We start from the raw sequence: 17382 nt of genomic DNA, 5'->3' as shown, positions 1-17382 counted from the left end.
GGTGTTTGTTCCTCCTCCATCCCCTCCCTTACCTCAAACAGCTAGACAGCTGACTCCGCACGTGATAAAGCTGAATGCCTCAACTCTGTGTTTGCCTCAAAAACTTGTGTCCCAAACCCATCCCTCTCTGTACCCACCGTACCCAGTCGTACCCAGCTACTCCTGCACTATGTGTCCTTTTCTCCTGACAAGATGGAGAAGTTTCTGTCAATCCTCGACTCTGATTCTGCAACTGGACCAGATGGCATCAGCCCACGGGTCCTAAAATCCTGCTCTGCCGTTCTTTCACTCCCTCTCTCTGTTCTCTTCACCCTCTCTTTTGCTCAAGGTCATCTGCCATCAGCTTGGAAATCAGCCAACATCACCGCGTTAGACAAAAAAGGTGCAAAAACAGATCCTTGCAACGACAGACCACTCAGCCTTCTCCCAATTATCAGCAAAGTCATGGAATCCATCATTGCTTCGGATATCAAATCTTTCCTCTTCTCCAATGGCTTGATCTCTGATCATCAATTTGGTTTCAGACCAGGTCATTCTACTCTGTACATGCTGCTTCTGCTGTCTCAACAATGGATGGAGGTCCTCAATGTCAAACAGGAAATTAGAGCTGTCTCACTTGACATATCGTGTGCCTTCGATACGGTCTGCCACCTCGCTCTGCTCACCAAACTCTCATGGTATCCATGGAAATCTCCACGCATGGCTTGCAGACTTCCTCTCTAGTCGTAGTCAACGTGTGGCCCTGAATGGGTTTCTCTCATCTCCCCTTCCTGTTCAGGCTGGAGTTCCCCAAGGCAGTGTTCTGGGCCCTGTGCTTTTTCTGGTCTTCATCAGTGATCTCTCTGACTCTCTTGAAAATCCTCTATATCTCTTTTCTGATGACTCCACTCTCTGCCACTCCATTCCTCATGCCTCAGATCGGCAGTCTGCAGCTTCCTCACTCTCTGCAGATCTGGACAAAATCACAGACTGGTCAAACAAGTGGAACATGTCTTTCAATCCTGACAATTCTCACACTCTTACTATGTCTCTCCGAAAAGACCGACTGGACAACCCTCCCATCTACTTTCTCAACAATCCTCTCCAAGAAGTTGTGTTACTCAAGCTCTTGCATCTCACTATCTGCCATGATCTTTCCTGGGAAAACCACATTTCCAATCTAGCCTCCAAAGCCAGTCGCCGACTGGTCATCCTCCGTTGTGCGAAGTCCTGCCTTGGCACACCTGAGCTCCGCACCACATACAAGGCTTTCATCCGCAGCTCAATGGAACACTGTTCTCCCTTTTCGGCTGGTGCTCTTGCCTCATACCTAGCTCGTCTTCACGCTGGTGAAACCAAAGCTTTCAGAATTATTGGAATCTCCCGCGATGTAGCTAACTCCGAGGGCCTTTCACTCACTCACCGCAGGCAGGTAAGTGCTTTTTCTGTCTCCTACCGACTCCTATCTGGCCTAGCTCCCTCAGCTCTATCTGTGCGCTGTCCCCCAAATATTCCTACAGGTCGCACAAGATCTGCCAGTAACCATCTTCTGGTGAAATTGCCAAAATCAAGACTCTCTGCTCACCTTCACTCCTTCATTCCTCTTTACTCCCGCCTCTGGAACAAACTCCCTCACTGTCCTCAATCCCACTCCTCCCTCCAGTTCTTTAAAGCAGCTGTTCACCACCATCTCTTGTCTTCCCCCATCCAAAACCTTGATCTCTTCTACCCCCGTTAATTCACCCCAGATCCACTTTTTTTTTTGGAAATCCCGACTTCTTTCTTTCCTGGAAGTTCTGGCAGTGTCCATGTGTTTTATACCATTGACATTTCGTTTTATATTTTTCTTTCTTTCTTTTTTTTGCTATTGTTGGGGCTGTACTCATTGTTGTTTTGGTTTCTTGTGTTGAGTGGCATCTTTGATTACTCCCACCAGGGAGTAATGCATTCATTCGTATCCGTGTGTGTGTGTGTTCGTGTGTTTGTGAACAAGATATCTGGAAAAGTTCTGAACGGATTTGGATGAAAGTTGGTGGGATGATTGCCCTTGGGATAAGGAAGACTTGATTAGTTTTTGGTGAAGCTCAGGATATTATTCCCGATCCAGGAATTTTTTGAGGGTTTTTTTTTGCCATTGGAAGTTAGGGCTCTTTTTTTAAACATTATCTTCTATATATTCTATATTTAACATTGTGATATGAAAATCGTTTTCATATTTGTTGTAAATGTAGTTTAAACTCGTGGTTATGCGTTGGAGCGGTGTATTTTTTTAGCAGCGTCGTCTTCAATGTTCATTTTTTCTTTTTCTAATAAAGACATATTCTGTCATTTTCAAACCACCAAAGTGTGTATTAGGTTTCCCCGTTTAATAAAATGTATCGTTTGATACGTATAATGCTTTAAAACTGTTATTTTTTTATTTATTTTTTTTACCTCAGAAGAGATGTCAAAATTTATCTCAGCGAATGTCATTCTCTCTCTCTGTACCCAATATTTGATGAACTTATAAAGACTTAGTTCCAGATTTGTCAATGGCTGAGGTATATTAACAAACGAATAAAACAGATTTGGCAAAATTCCAACTTTTTTTTGAAAGATCGCATATTCACCCAGGGTTGTGAGAGGCTGAAGAAGAAGAAACCTCGCATGGGCTTCCCAGACCAAATAAATAAATCTGGTTCTGGCTCTGCGATTTTCAGGCTTATTACTCCCGCCAGGGAGTAACGCATTCGATCGTTTCCGTGTGTGTGTGTTTGTGAGCAAGATATCTGGAAAAGATATCTGGCAAGATATCTGAAACGGATTTGGATGAAAGTTGGTGGGATGATTGCCCTTGGGATAAGGAAGAATTGATTAGTTTTTGGTGAAGCTCAGGATATTATTCCGGATCCAGGAATTTTTTGGGGAAATTTTTTTGGGAAAGATTTTTTCTGTTTTACTGCATTAAAGCTTTTATTCTTATTCTTAAATGATGTTTTTCTCCTCTAATTCCGAGATATATCAAAATAAATTCTCTGACAGTTCGGGCTTACTTTCTTTTTCATTTATTGTGTTGGGGAGAGGGGATGTTAAACAAAACGTATTATTCCAACTAAACCCACGGTGGGAGTATGCGCTCCACTGAGTGGCTTTCTATTTCACACCTGTCTTTGGAAAATATTGCTAGCTGGGTTACGGATACCCTCTCTGGTTTGTTTTCTTCATGTTTGCTTACAAATTGGATTTGGTCATCTGTTGCAGTTTTTACATTTTCGGCCAATCCTACAGTTATCATTCTGTGCACTTGGTTGAGCTCCATCGGGCCACTGCCTCCTCCTTGTCTCGGCAGGTACATTCTTGAGATGCATTGATTTTTGTCAAACATATTTTCGATGGGGAAGAGTTTCCTTGTTTTGATATCCAGTTTATTGATTTCTAATTGTGGCCAGTTTATTGTCCCCCGTCGCACCACGGAGCGAAAGGGGGACTATGGTTTTCCCCTCCGTCCGTGTGTCCGTGTGTCCGTCCGTCCGTCCGTGCGTGCAGGCGTGCGTGCGGCTGTGCATGAGTGCATGCATAAGCGAAGGACCGCATTCAAATTTGGTGTGTGGGTGCAACCCACGTCAAAATCCAAGATGGCCACCGCCATGTATGTCTGATGCCATGTATGTCTGAACCTTGTGAGCTGAATATCTTGAAAAATAAGCGAAGTACCAACTTCTAATCTGGTGTGTGGGTATATCTAGGCACAAGGAAGAAAGCTCTTGAAAATTGGGTCGCCACGTCAAAATCCAAGATGGCCACCGCCATGTATGTCTGAACCTTGTGAGATGAATATCTTGAAAAATAAGCGAAGTACCAACTTCTAATTTGGTGGTGGGTGTATCTCGGCATAAGGAAGAACTCTATTGAAAATTGGGTCGCCACGTCAAAATCCAAGATGGCCGCCACCATATATATGTCTGAACCTTGTGAGCGAAATATCTTGAAAAATAAGCGAAGTACCAACTTCTAATTTGGTGTCTGGGTGTATCTCGGCATAAGGAAGAACGCTATTGAAAATTGGGTGGCCACGTCAAAATCCAAGATGGCCGCCACCATATATATGTCTGAACATTGTGAGCGAAATATCTTGAAAAATAAGCGAAGTACCAACTTATAATCTGGTGTGTGAGTGTATCTCGGCATAAGGAAGAACGCCATTGAAAATTGGGTCGCCACGTCAAAATCCAAGATGGCCGCCACCATATATATGTCTGAACATTGTGAGCGAAATATCTTGAAAAATAAGCGAAGTACCAACTTATAATCTGGTGTGTGGGTGTATTTAGGCACAAGGAAGAACCCTATTGAAAATTGGGTCGCCACGTCAAAATCCAAGATGGCCGCCGCCATGTATGTCTGAACCTTGTGAGCGGAATATCTTGAAAAATAAGCGAAGTACCAACTTATAATCTGGTGTGTGGGTGTATTTAGGCACAAGGAAGAACCCTATTGAAAATTGGGTCGCCACGTCAAAATCCAAGATGGCCGCCTTGCGTCTTCCACTTTGTCAACTCGCATCACTTCACCGACGGGGGACCTCGGCGTAACGCATGTTATTTCACAGCTGTACTGGAATACTGGTATTACGAGTTGGTTTATGGCTTTGATCTTGTTCCTTGGAGAAGGGTATGTTTTCAGGATCAGCCTCATTCTACACAGGTATTCTTTGGTAATTGTTTTGTGCATTTGTTTGTGACATATTTGACGACCCTCTTCTACTCCGAGGTATTTGCTTTGTTTTTCTACCTCCTGTATTGTTGTATTTGTGTCAATATTTATGTGTTGTCCGTTTTTGTTGGTCTACCTCATATTAATGTGCACTTGTCACACTTATCCAGGCAAAATTCCATATAAATATCTTCAGAGTACTGTTTCACTAATTTGAGTTCTGCCAATTTCTGTCGTTTGGTGCAAAGAGTTTGAAATCATCCATGTATAGTAGATGCGTCACCTTTTTGTCTCTTTGGGCATTCTCTTATTTGATGCCAGGGTGTTTCCATGTCCTTGCTCATTAATGAGATTGCTCAGTGGGTCCAGGGGCAGGCAAAACAGGAGGGATGAAAATCTGTCTCCCTGGAAGATTCTTTGATATATCTTCACTCCTGGTATTTCAATTTTTCCTTCCAAATGCTCTCACATTAATGTGGTATTCCAAAGCTCCATTACTTTCTCTATCAGTTTTGTTATTTGGGGGTTGATCTTGTACAATTGCATACATTGTATCATCTATGAATAAAAAAACCACCTTTAGAGGCCATTTTTCCCCGCAAAGCGGGGGTTGGCCTTTTTCGGGAACCGTGGTTGTTGTTGTTTTTCGGTCCCCTTTTTGAAGCGATGTTTTACGGCCGGATGCCCTTCCTGACGCCAACCCTTTTTGCCGCCTTTAACGACAAACAGGGAATTACCAGTGAACTGGTACTCAATTAGCCGACCTCGGAAGGATGACAGGCTGAGTCAACCCCCCTGGCGTTAATTCAGCAATCGACCGGGATTCGAACCCAGGATCCATTGGATCCTAAGCCGGCACCCTAGCCGCTAGCCCAACACCAGGGTTCATCTATCTATGAATCATCTATCATCATCATCTATGTATCATCTATGAATGTGGGACACTATTTTGTGGATTATTTTGTTCTTCTTGTATTGCAATTTTGTGAGTTTGGCTTTGTTAGGAGGTGGTCCATTGATCCATAGCATTCTCTTTACATCTCTTCTGTTCTGCTTCTAGACCTCCTTCTGTTATGTAATGGTATATCATTTCTGTGATTATTCCCTTCAGGAATTTGTATGCTGTTGGCAGTCAGGTTATTCGTCAATACTTGTGAGCTAATTGGTTCTCTTCAGACTTTGGGATGAGGAAGGTGTTATCTACTGTGAGGAACTCTTCCAAGATCTCCTCCCTTTAGATAAGTTTGTTGAACGCTCGAGTGTAGTGATTGTGGAGAGCAACTTGTTGCTTTAAAGCAGAAGTTTGGAATTCCATCCGGGTCTGGGCTTTTAAAGTTTGGCATTTTTTCTAGTTGTTGTTTAATTTTTTCTTCATTAAATATTACTGGAGGCATTTTCTTTATATGGTTTTGTTTGTTTTCTTCCAAGTTTTGAATCCAATACGCCTCTTTGTTGTGTTATTTTGGGTCCTCATAGATTCCTTTCCAGAAATTTTCAAGTTTATCTTTCTCAGGGGGGGATTTGACACGTTTTGCTACTGTTTTCCTAGTTTGCAGTATAATTTTTCCAGGTTATTTTCAAACATGCGGTTTTGTTCTCTCGTTTTGTTGACTTCGCCATAGTTTATTTATTTATTTTACTCTTTTTTTTGCGATCATCACTAATTTGAGTTTGCTTTCAGCAGCCTTTAACTCTCTGTCTTTATTTCCAATTTTGTATGTGTTTTTTAAAATATTTTTTAGATTTTCTCATTTGCTTTAGGCTTTGATTTCCCCTTATAACTCGCTGTATTTGTCCCGTTTCTTTTCCCAGTTGCTCCCTTTGTGCTTCTAGCCTCTGTTTCCGTGGTGGTGATTGCTCTCTGTCTGTATGGGCTGGTTTGCTCTTCTTGCGATGTTGTTTTCTTCTTACTTTTATTGTATAAGCAGTGCTACTGCAAAGCTCATGATGTTGAGTTCCTTAATAGGGATGATTCTGGGACCAATCTTCTGAGTGCTTTGTTGATTCTCCCAAACAGCATTTTTTCCATCAGTTGTTTTCTCTCTCGTTATCGTTGAGAGAGAGGAAGACAAATGATGAATTGCGAAAGATGATGGGAATAGAGCCTGTGATTGATGCTGTGAAGAGGAACAGGTTGAGATGGTTTGGTCATGTGTTGAGGAAGGATGAAAGTGACTGGTTGAGAAGAGTGATGGAAATGAATGTAGAAGGAAGTAGAGGACGGGGAAGACCGAGAAAGACTTGGCTAAAGATGGTGGAAGAAGAAATGCGGGCAAGGGGGTTAACAAGGAGAGATGCAGAAAATAGGGCAAAATGGAGAAGATTGTCATGGGGACCGCAAGGCTAACCCCCACTCTAGCAGGGAAAATGGCCTTAAAATGCATGTTGTTGTTGTAGTTGTTTTCTCTCTTGTATAGTTGTGGTCTTTCCCTGAATGGTGTCACACTCATCTCCACTATTTTGTGTGCCAGCTCTTCTTCCAGCCTTTTCTGGTCCTCGTCATCCTGATCATCCTGCTCTCCTTCACCGATATGTTCCCCTCTGTCCTTCTGCCTGTTGTCATCTGCCATCCTCGTTTTCATCTCCTCCAAATGTGTGGATGTTTTCACTCGGTCCACGACTGTAAATCGGGTCTGTTCCCTCTCCCCCCTCTGTCTCACCTCATCTTCACTGCTGGGTCCCCAGTGATTGTTTTTTTTTCGCGTTCCAAACACTTGTTTCATTGCACCAAAACCATACACTGCCCTTCCTGCGATCCATTGCTGCAATCCATTGTGTCCTCTTTTCCACCATCTCTCTGTCCACTCCCTGGTGAGTGCTTGGCTCCCATCCTTCTCATATCTTCTTCTGCTTGTGTTCTGGTCTTCACTGCTATCTCTTTTTTTCCATTTCGAAATTTATGTGCTATTGAAACAAATCTTTCAAATTTGTTGGATGGCACCATCTCTGCCCTGGTGGTGTATCTGGTCTTCATCAGGTGGTCCATGAATCTGGCTCCCCTACTGGTCATCTCCCACTGTTCATGTCATGAATAGACTTTACAGTAGTAAGTGGCCGCCTTCTCTTCTATGCTCCAACGTTCATTTTTTTAGGTTTCTTTTGTTGAGCTTCATTTTTGAGACAGGTAGCACCTCCACAGCCTCTAGGCTTGGTGCAAATCCCTGTCCCCTTGTGAGTTGGCCTTTCTTCTCACTAGAGGAGGTGCATGCTTCATTCTTTGCAGCAAGCATTCCTCCTGCTCGGTGCCGCCCCACAGCTTGAGTATAAGGGGTCTGTGTCCCATAATTTGTTTTACTTTTCTTTACTTCCAACACAAATTCATTTGAAAAAGACTTTTTTCCTTCCCCCAGCCCTTTCCCACCCCCTCCCAGGCACAACGGTAACAATTTTTCACCCGCCCGGTTTCATTGAAGACTTTTCCCCTCCTACTGCCTTCCTTCTTCCCCCGCCCTACCTCGGTTCATCGGTAGAGTTTTCCAATCTCTGTAGATATGATCGTTCAAGGCTGCACATAACATGTCCGATACAGGCTGTTCCCCCACCCCTCGGGTGTGTGTGTCTGTGTGTGTGCGTGCGTGCATGTGTGTTTCTGAGCTCGCAAACCAGGACCATCATCTAGAGTGGTGGTTGTCTCAAAGCTCTTTTGTTGTTCATCTATAACCTGCAAATTATTTAAAAGGATTGATGCAGCAAGATGCTGTCCTTTATATTCCATGATCATTGGTTAGCCAAAGAGATGATAAGGCTGTGTAGCCGGTGATGTTGCCGAAAAATAAAAAGCTATGATGAGGGATCTCGAGAGACAGTTCTGCATGTAATGACCGTGTGTTTTGAATATTTATTTTAAATGTATTGGGGATTGAGCGCTCCACAGACAGCACCTCCATTTGCTCTTTCACACCTCAAAAGGTGTATTTGGCTTCATATAGTAGTTCACATGTCAACATGACGACTGTATGATTTTTCAGGATGAAATTGTGGGTGGCATAAGGTGGAACTGTTCAACCAATGGGTGGATGGGAATTTACACACAGACATACAGACAGACAGACGGACAGGCGGGCATACAAGTGTATTATATAGACTAGTGGTTACCTGCGGAAAATCTGAGCAATGTAAAATGTGACTTCAAATCCTCAAGTCCCCTTTCTCCCCCACTATTTTCATTCTAATGATGAATCATGACTATTTTCGTTGTAATGACAACGTGCATTGTTCAGTTTTCAACGTGTTGATTTATTTTTAAAATACACATAAACTCAAAGGTGATAAGTGTACAAAAGTGGATGTGTACATTTCATATAACTTGGTGTACGTGTACATTTCAAAATGTATGTATACAAAACATCTTTGAGGTGTACTTGCACATAATATCTTCTAAAAAGAAGAACTTAAAAAAAATCTCGGGAATTTCCCTGGCTTCTCGATAAATTTATTATGTATGCAGGCATTTCACTACTAACCCGCTTTTCGTCACATCTTTGTTATTTTTAGGTGTTTATACAAATTTGTAACTTTTCTATTTATTTGCTGTTTGTACTATTAAACTTACGACTTATGTGATGCGATGTTTATTGCCATTTCGCCCCTGAAGTTAAATATGCGTTGCAGTTTGCCAATCAGTGAGAGTCCAAATGTCTATCGGTCAAAGTTTACGATCGTTAGCTCATTGTGCTTTCTGTTGACAGGAGGGAAGTAAGTATTTTAACGCCAGTTCCAGAAAGCAGGCCATCTGTGTTGAACGTGCACCACCTGTATGCAATGCATCATATGACTCCACCAAGTCAAATAACATCGCAGAGAGGTAAACAACAACAACATGCATTTTAAGGCCATTTTCCCTGCTAGAGCAGGGGTTAGCCTTGCGGTCCCCATGACACTCTTCTCCATTTTGCCCTATTTTCTGCATCTCCCCTTGTTAACCCCCTTGCCCGCATTTCTTCTTCCACCATCTTTAGCCAAGTCTTTCTCGGTCTTCCCCGTCCTCTACTTCCTTCTACATTCATTTCCATCACTCTTCTCAACCAGTCACTTTCATCCTTCCTCAACACATGACCAAACCATCTCAACCTGTGCCTCTTCACAGCATCAATCACAGGCTCTATTCCCATCATCTTTCGCAATTCATCATTTGTCTTCCTCTCTCTCAACAATACTCCGCACATCCACCGAACCATTCGCATTTCCACCCTTTCCAGCCTTCGTTGCTGCTCTACATTCATGACCCATGTCTCGCTCCCATAAATCATAACACTTCTCACACATGCAGCATACACCTTTCCCTTCAGCTTCAACGACACTCCCCTCCTCATCAGCATGCCACTCAGTTCCCGAAACTTCTTCCATGCACATCTCACTCGAGCAACCGTTGCCGAGTCTGATCCACCTTCTCCATTCAGCATGTCTCCGAGGTAGCAAAATGTTTTCACACCTTCCAGCTTCATGCCGTCTCCAAGATCCAACTCAACATTTCCTCCATCTGCAGCTCCCTCTGTGCACACCTTACATTTGAATGTAGCTGCCACACTGGTTAATGACCCTCTCAGACCACTACATTTTTGATGAACCCACTCAGCGCACATTGTACATTGAATGATGAATTCAATTTGATGATGCCGAGAGGTAAACACACCATATAAATTGTACTCCATTGTATACATTGGAAATTTTGGATGGAGTGTCCAGCCTGGATTCTTGATCTTTGTCAGATTTATCTTCTAATGTTCACTTAAGGCTGTGTGTAGTGAGTAGTTAGTTCAAAATCAGCTCACCTCAGTGCAGCAAGCGAGGCTGCTCTTGGCCGACCCCTTGTCCCACTCTGAACAAAGTACGACTAGGTCAGTCCCCCCTAACCGCCACAACACCTACAAGCCCAAGCTGCTCATTCTCTACCCACCAACAATGCCACCATGTCACTCACTCTCTCGGAAGCCTTTTCCAGACTTCAACATGGGCAGAGATCTTTAAGAGGCGTTTCAGAAGCTTTAGAATAGGCGCCACGGCATCAATGCTGTGGGCCGACTTCCATCGCTGCTGGTAATGCCCCAAGGATTTGGGGCCGGAAATGGATTTTTGGAGCCAAGGATTTTGCCGGAAATGCCCCAAAGTGTTCATTTGCCTTTTCAATTGATTTTCTTGATGCTCTGTTCTAAAAATTTCTTGCAAGACCCTTTGTCACAAATAAATTTGCTTTACTTCACTCGCATTAATTCATTTCACAAAGAAATTGTTCAAATGAGAAATATTGTTCCATTAAATACTCTAAAAGTCTAAATTGAATTAAGTTGTGGTTCTTATTGACATTTCTTCGGTTTCAAAAAATTGCTATGATCCCCACTAGGCCATGACATGTCAGGTCAAATGCCAGTTGGGCCACACAGCGAACAAAGTTGGGAAACACTGAACTAGAGCAAGGGAGGACACAGGTGTTAAATAAGCTTAATACAGATGCTAACTCTCAATCACCGAAATAGAAGGGAGAATTGAGGAAGAAGCAGAAATGGAACAAAAATAAAAAAGACAAGTATAGATATATTCAAAGTACGTACACCAACCCCATGCCAAATAAATAAATATCCTCCAGCGTGGTATTGCTGGGCCACTTTGGTGCCCGGCGATACTGCCATGCAGCACATGGAGATGGTATTGGGAGGGGGAGGTGTACAATAATTATTGATTGATTAATTGCGCAATTAAAATCAATTAATAGTAATTGTAAAATAATTTCTTAATCAATTGGCTAATAGCATACCTCAATTACCAGTGTTTCATCTGAAGCTGTAACTTTTTGAAAATAAATTACATTGGTTAATCAAAATTTAAATAATTCATTGATTAATCAATAAATCAAAAATATCCTTTATAGCCACATCATTTGGTCATTGTCATGTCCAAATATCAGCTTCCTAACTCAAAAGGTGCCTGAGATATTGCCCAGATGAGAAAGAAAATAAACAAGTACTTAATAAATCGGTAATTAACGAATCAGTTAATTGCTTAATCAAAAAGCAATAAATACCATTTTTGCCAAAACACATGCTCACTATTGTGCCAAAATTTCAGCTTCCTAGTTCAAAGGATGCCTGAGATATCGCCCGGACAAACAAGAAAACAAGAAAGAAAGAAAACGAGAAAAAAACTGGAGTGAAAACTGAGTACTCCCTTTCAGCGCACGTCATCGCTGGGCCCCCTTCAGTGCCCGGCAATGACGTGATGCAGCGCCTGGAGATGGAATAGGAAAGGAGCGGTGTACAATCAAACAATCAAAACAAAGAGAGTGAGGAGGGAGTTTCTGGAAACCCGATAACGTGTAAACCCAGAAAGAGATTGGCTTATGGAGAGTTAATGACGATAGAAAAGATTGTATGGATGGGGGATGACTTGAGGAGGATGTCAACAGTAATATTGAAGCCCGAGAGCCGTGGTTCCTAACCTGGGGGCCATGGCCCCCTGGGGGGCGGGGGGCATGGTGTATTTCTCAGGGGGCCATGGGGTAATTTGAACCACACTAAAAATTAAATATTGTTTTGTTTATGCTGTCCATAGTGTTGCTACTGATAATATTAAAATCTCATATCAAACATGCATCATTCGAGCGACGTTGCTTTGTTTGCTTCTTCCAAAAACGATGTAGTTGGGAGCCAGTAAGGAACAGAAAAAAACGTTGTTTTTTTATCATTATTATTATTTATTTTTTTTGTTTTGTTTTGTATACAAGATTGAGGCTCGTGAAAGAGCTAACATTAATCACACAAAAAGTCAAACCGACACACAAAACACAAAATAAGGGAAGTGGTAGACAAGATGGGGAGAGATGTGGAAGGACACAAACACAACATTTAAGAGCAAGGACATCGAGAGAACTGTGGGAGGGAGAGGGCCTGGGGGGGAGGTGGGAGAGGTATAAAACATATGGACACTGCAAGGACTTCCAGGAAAGAAGTTGTAATTTCAAAAAAGTGTATCTGGGGTAAAAATTAGCGGGGGTAGAAAAGATCAAGGTTTTGGATGGGGGAAGATAAGAGATGGTGGTGAACAGCTGTTTTAAAGACCTGGAGGGAGGGGTGGGATTGAAGGGAGTGGGGGAGTTTGTTCCAGAGGCGGGAGAAAACGGGAATGAAAGAGTGAAGGTGAGCAGAAAGTCTTGATTTTGGCAGTTTAACCAGAAGAGGGTTGCTGGCAGATCTTGTGCGACCTGTAGGAATATTTGGGGGACAGAGCACAGAGAGAGCTGGGGGGCAAGGCCGGAGAGGAGTCGGTAGAAAACAGAAAGACCACCAACCTGCCTGCGGTGAGTGAGTGAAAGGCCCTTGGAGTTAGCTTCATTCCCAGGAGATTCCAATGATTCTGAAAGCTTTGGTTTCAACAGCGTGAAGCGGAGCTAGGTGTGAGGCAGGAGCACCGGCACAGAGGGGGGAACAGTATTCCATTGAGCTGCGGATGAAAGCCTTGCATGTGGTGAGGAGCTCAGGTGTGCCAAGGATGCGCCAAACCAACACACACATGCGCCAAACCAACACACACACATGCGCCAAACCAACACACAAACATGCGCAAACCAACACACACACACACACACATGTGTGAAACCAACACACACATGCGCCAAACCAACACACGTGCGCCAAACCAACACACACATGCGCCATAACCAACACAGACATGCGCCAAACCAGCACACACATGCGCCAAACCAACACACACATGCGCCAAACCAACACACACACATGCGCCAAACCAACACACACACATGCGCCAAGCCAACACACACATGCGCCAAGCCAACACACACATGCGCCAAGCCAACACACACATGCGCCAAACCAACACATGCGCCAAACCAACACACATGCGCCAAACCAACACACACATGCGCCAAACCAACACATACATGCGCCAAACCAACACACATGCGCCAAACCAACACACACACATGCGCCAAACCAACACACACATGTGCCAAACCAACACACACATGCGCCAAACCAACACACATGTGCCAAACCAACACACATGCGCCAAACCAACACACACATGCGCCAAACCAACACACACATGCGCCAAACCAACACACACACATGCGCCAAACCAACACCGACATGCGCTACACCAACACACACATGCGCCAAACCAACACACTCATGCGCCAAACCAACACAGACATGCTCCAAACCAACACACACATGCGCCAAACCAACACACACATGCGCCAAACCAACACACATGCGCCAAACCAACACACACATGCGCCAAACCAACACATACATGCGCCAAACCAACACACACATGCGCCAAACCAACACACACACATGCGCCAAACCAACACACATGCGCCAAACCAACACACACATGTGCCAAACCAACACACACATGCGCCAAACCAACACACATGCGCCACACCAACACACACATGCGCCAAACCAACACACACATGCGCCAAACCAACACAGACATGCGCCAAACCAACACACACATGCGCCAAACCAACACAGACATGCTCCAAACCAACAAACACATGCGCCAAACCAACACACACATGCGCCAAACCAACACACACATGCGCCAAACCAACACACACATGCGCCAAACCAACACACACACGCGCCAAACCAACACACACATGCGTCAAACCAACACACACATGCGTCAAACCAACACACACATGCGCCAAACCAACACACTCATGCGCCAAACGAACACACACATGCGCCAAACGAACACACACATGCGCCAAACGAACACACACATGCGCCAAACCAACACACACATGCGCCAAACAACACACACATGCGCCAAACAACACACACATGCGCCAAACCAACACACATATGCGCCAAACCAACACACACACATGTGCCAAACCAACACACACACATGTGCCAAACCAATACACACATGCGCCAAACCAACACACACATGTGCCAAACCAACACACACATGCGCCAAACCAACACACATGCGCGAAACCAACACACACATGCGCCAAACCAACACACACATGCACCAAACCAACACACACATGTGCCAAACCAACACACACACATGCGCCAAACCAACACCGACATGCGCCACACCAACACACACATGCGCCAAACCAACACAGACATGCGCCAAACCAACACAGACATGCGCCAAACCAACACAGACATGCGCCAAACTAACACAGACATGCGCCAAACCAACACACACATGCGCCAAACCAACACACACATGCGCCAAACCAACACACATGCGCCAAACCAACACACACATGCGCCAAACCAACACACACATGCGCCAAACCAACACACACATGCGCCAAACCAACACACATGCGCCAAACCAACACACACATGCGCCAAACCTACACACACATGCGCCAAACCTACACACACATGCGCCAAACCTACACACACATGCTATGGAACTAAATGTTCATTTTGGCTACTTGGAATTCCTCATTTTCTGTGTAATAATTTACCAATTCTTATACAAACAAAATACCCAATTAAAGGAAAAAACACCTCTCAGAATGCACCACAGAGCATCTCGCAATCAAAATTTTTTTGTGGGGCATGAACCCAGACCCCTCTAGCCTGCTTACACACGCTCCGCCGCTCGACCCTCGCGAAAGGAAGGGGGGTGCCGGGGATATGCTCTGGGAGCCAAGGGGGCTATAACACAAACACACAAACCAACACATACATGTGCCAAACCAACACACATGCGACAAACCAACACACACATGCGCCAAACCAACACACACACGCGCCAAACCAACACACACATGCGCCAAACCAACACACACATGCGCCAAACCAACACACACACGCGCCAAACCAACACACACATGCGCCAAACCAACACACACATGCGCCAAACCAACACACTCATGCGCCAAACCAACACACACATGCGCCAAACCAACACCGACATGCGCCACACCAACACACACATGCGCCAAACCAACACACACATGCGCCAAACCAACACAGACATGCTCCAAACCAACACACACATGCGCCAAACCAACACACACATGCGCCAAACCAACACACATGCGCCAAACCAACACACACATGCGCCAAACCAACACATACATGCGCCAAACCAACACACACATGCGCCAAACCAACACACACACATGCGCCAAACCAACACACATGCGCCAAACCAACACACACATGTGCCAAACCAACACACACATGCGCCAAACCAACACACATGCGCCACACCAACACACACATGCGCCAAACCAACACAGACATGCGCCAAACCAACACACACATGCGCCAAACCAACACAGACATGCTCCAAACCAACACACACATGCGCCAAACCAACACACACATGCGCCAAACCAACACACATGCGCCAAACCAACACACACATGCGCCAAACCAACACACACATGCGCCAAACAACACACACATGCGCCAAACAACACACACATGCGCCAAACCAACACACATATGCGCCAAACCAACACACACACATGTGCCAAACCAACACACACACATGTGCCAAACCAACACACACATGCGCCAAACCAACACACACATGTGCCAAACCAACACACACATGCGCCAAACCAACACACATGCGCGAAACCAACACACACATGCGCGAAACCAACACACACATGCGCCAAACCAACACACACATGCACCAAACCAACACACACATGCGCCAAACCAACACACACACATGCGCCAAACCAACACCGACATGCGCCACACCAACACACACATGCGCCAAACCAACACAGACATGCGCCAAACCAACACAGACATGCGCCAAACCAACACAGACATGCGCCAAACTAACACAGACATGCGCCAAACCAACACACACATGCGCCAAACCAACACACACATGCGCCAAACCAACACACACATGCGCCAAACCAACACACACATGCGCCAAACCAACACACACATGCGCCAAACCAACACACACATGCGCCAAACCAACACACATGCGCCAAACCAACACACACATGCGCCAAACCTACACACACATGCGCCAAACCTACACACACATGCGCCAAACCTACACACACATGCTATGGAACTAAATGTTCATTTTGGCTACTTGGAATTCCTCATTTTCTGTGTAATAATTTACCAATTCTTATACAAACAAAATACCCAATTAAAGGAAAAAACACCTCTCAGAATGCACCACAGAGCATCTCGCAATCAAAATTTTTTTGTGGGGCATGAACCCAGACCCCTCTAGCCTGCTTACACACGCTCCGCCGCTCGACCCTCGCGAAAGGAAGGGGGGTGCCGGGGATATGCTCTGGGAGCCAAGGGGGCTATAACACAAACACACAAACCAACACATACATGTGCCAAACCAACACACATGCGACAAACCAACACACACATGCGCCAAACCAACACACACATGCGCCAAACCAACACGCACATGCGCCAAACCAACACACACATGCGCCAAACCAACACACATGTGCAAAACCAACACACACATGCGCCAAAGCAACACACACATGCGCCAAACCAACACACATGCGCCAAACCAACACACACATGCGCCAAACCAACACACACATGCGCCAAACCAACACACACATGCGCCAAACCAACACACACATGCGCCAAACCAACACACACATGCGCCAAACCAACACACACATGCGCCAAACCAACACACACATGCGCCAAACCAACACACACATGCGCCAAACCTACACACACATGCTATTTT

At 44.8% G+C, this 17382-nt stretch overlaps 1 protein-coding gene across 6 annotated transcripts in view; it reads left to right on the top strand.

Annotated features, from left to right (window-relative positions):
* The window catches only part of KIAA0753 (KIAA0753 ortholog), an 81909-nt gene that overhangs the window by 54806 nt on the left and 9721 nt on the right, over window positions 1-17382 (top strand). For all 6 annotated transcript variants that reach the window (XM_068120991.2, XM_078780453.1, XM_068120990.2 and 3 more), the window contains one exon: window positions 9360-9475. In XM_068120991.2, the coding sequence (XP_067977092.2) occupies window positions 9360-9475 (116 nt within the window). The remainder of the gene's footprint in view (window positions 1-9359; window positions 9476-17382) is intronic.

The sequence above is a fragment of the Myxine glutinosa genome, chromosome 6 (assembly GCF_964187855.1).
Source record: "Myxine glutinosa chromosome 6, kmMyxGlut1.1, whole genome shotgun sequence".
NCBI classification, from domain to species: domain Eukaryota; kingdom Metazoa; phylum Chordata; class Myxini; order Myxiniformes; family Myxinidae; genus Myxine; species Myxine glutinosa.
Note: the sequence above shows the minus strand (reverse complement) of the source record. Positions and strands in the feature narration are given on the sequence as shown.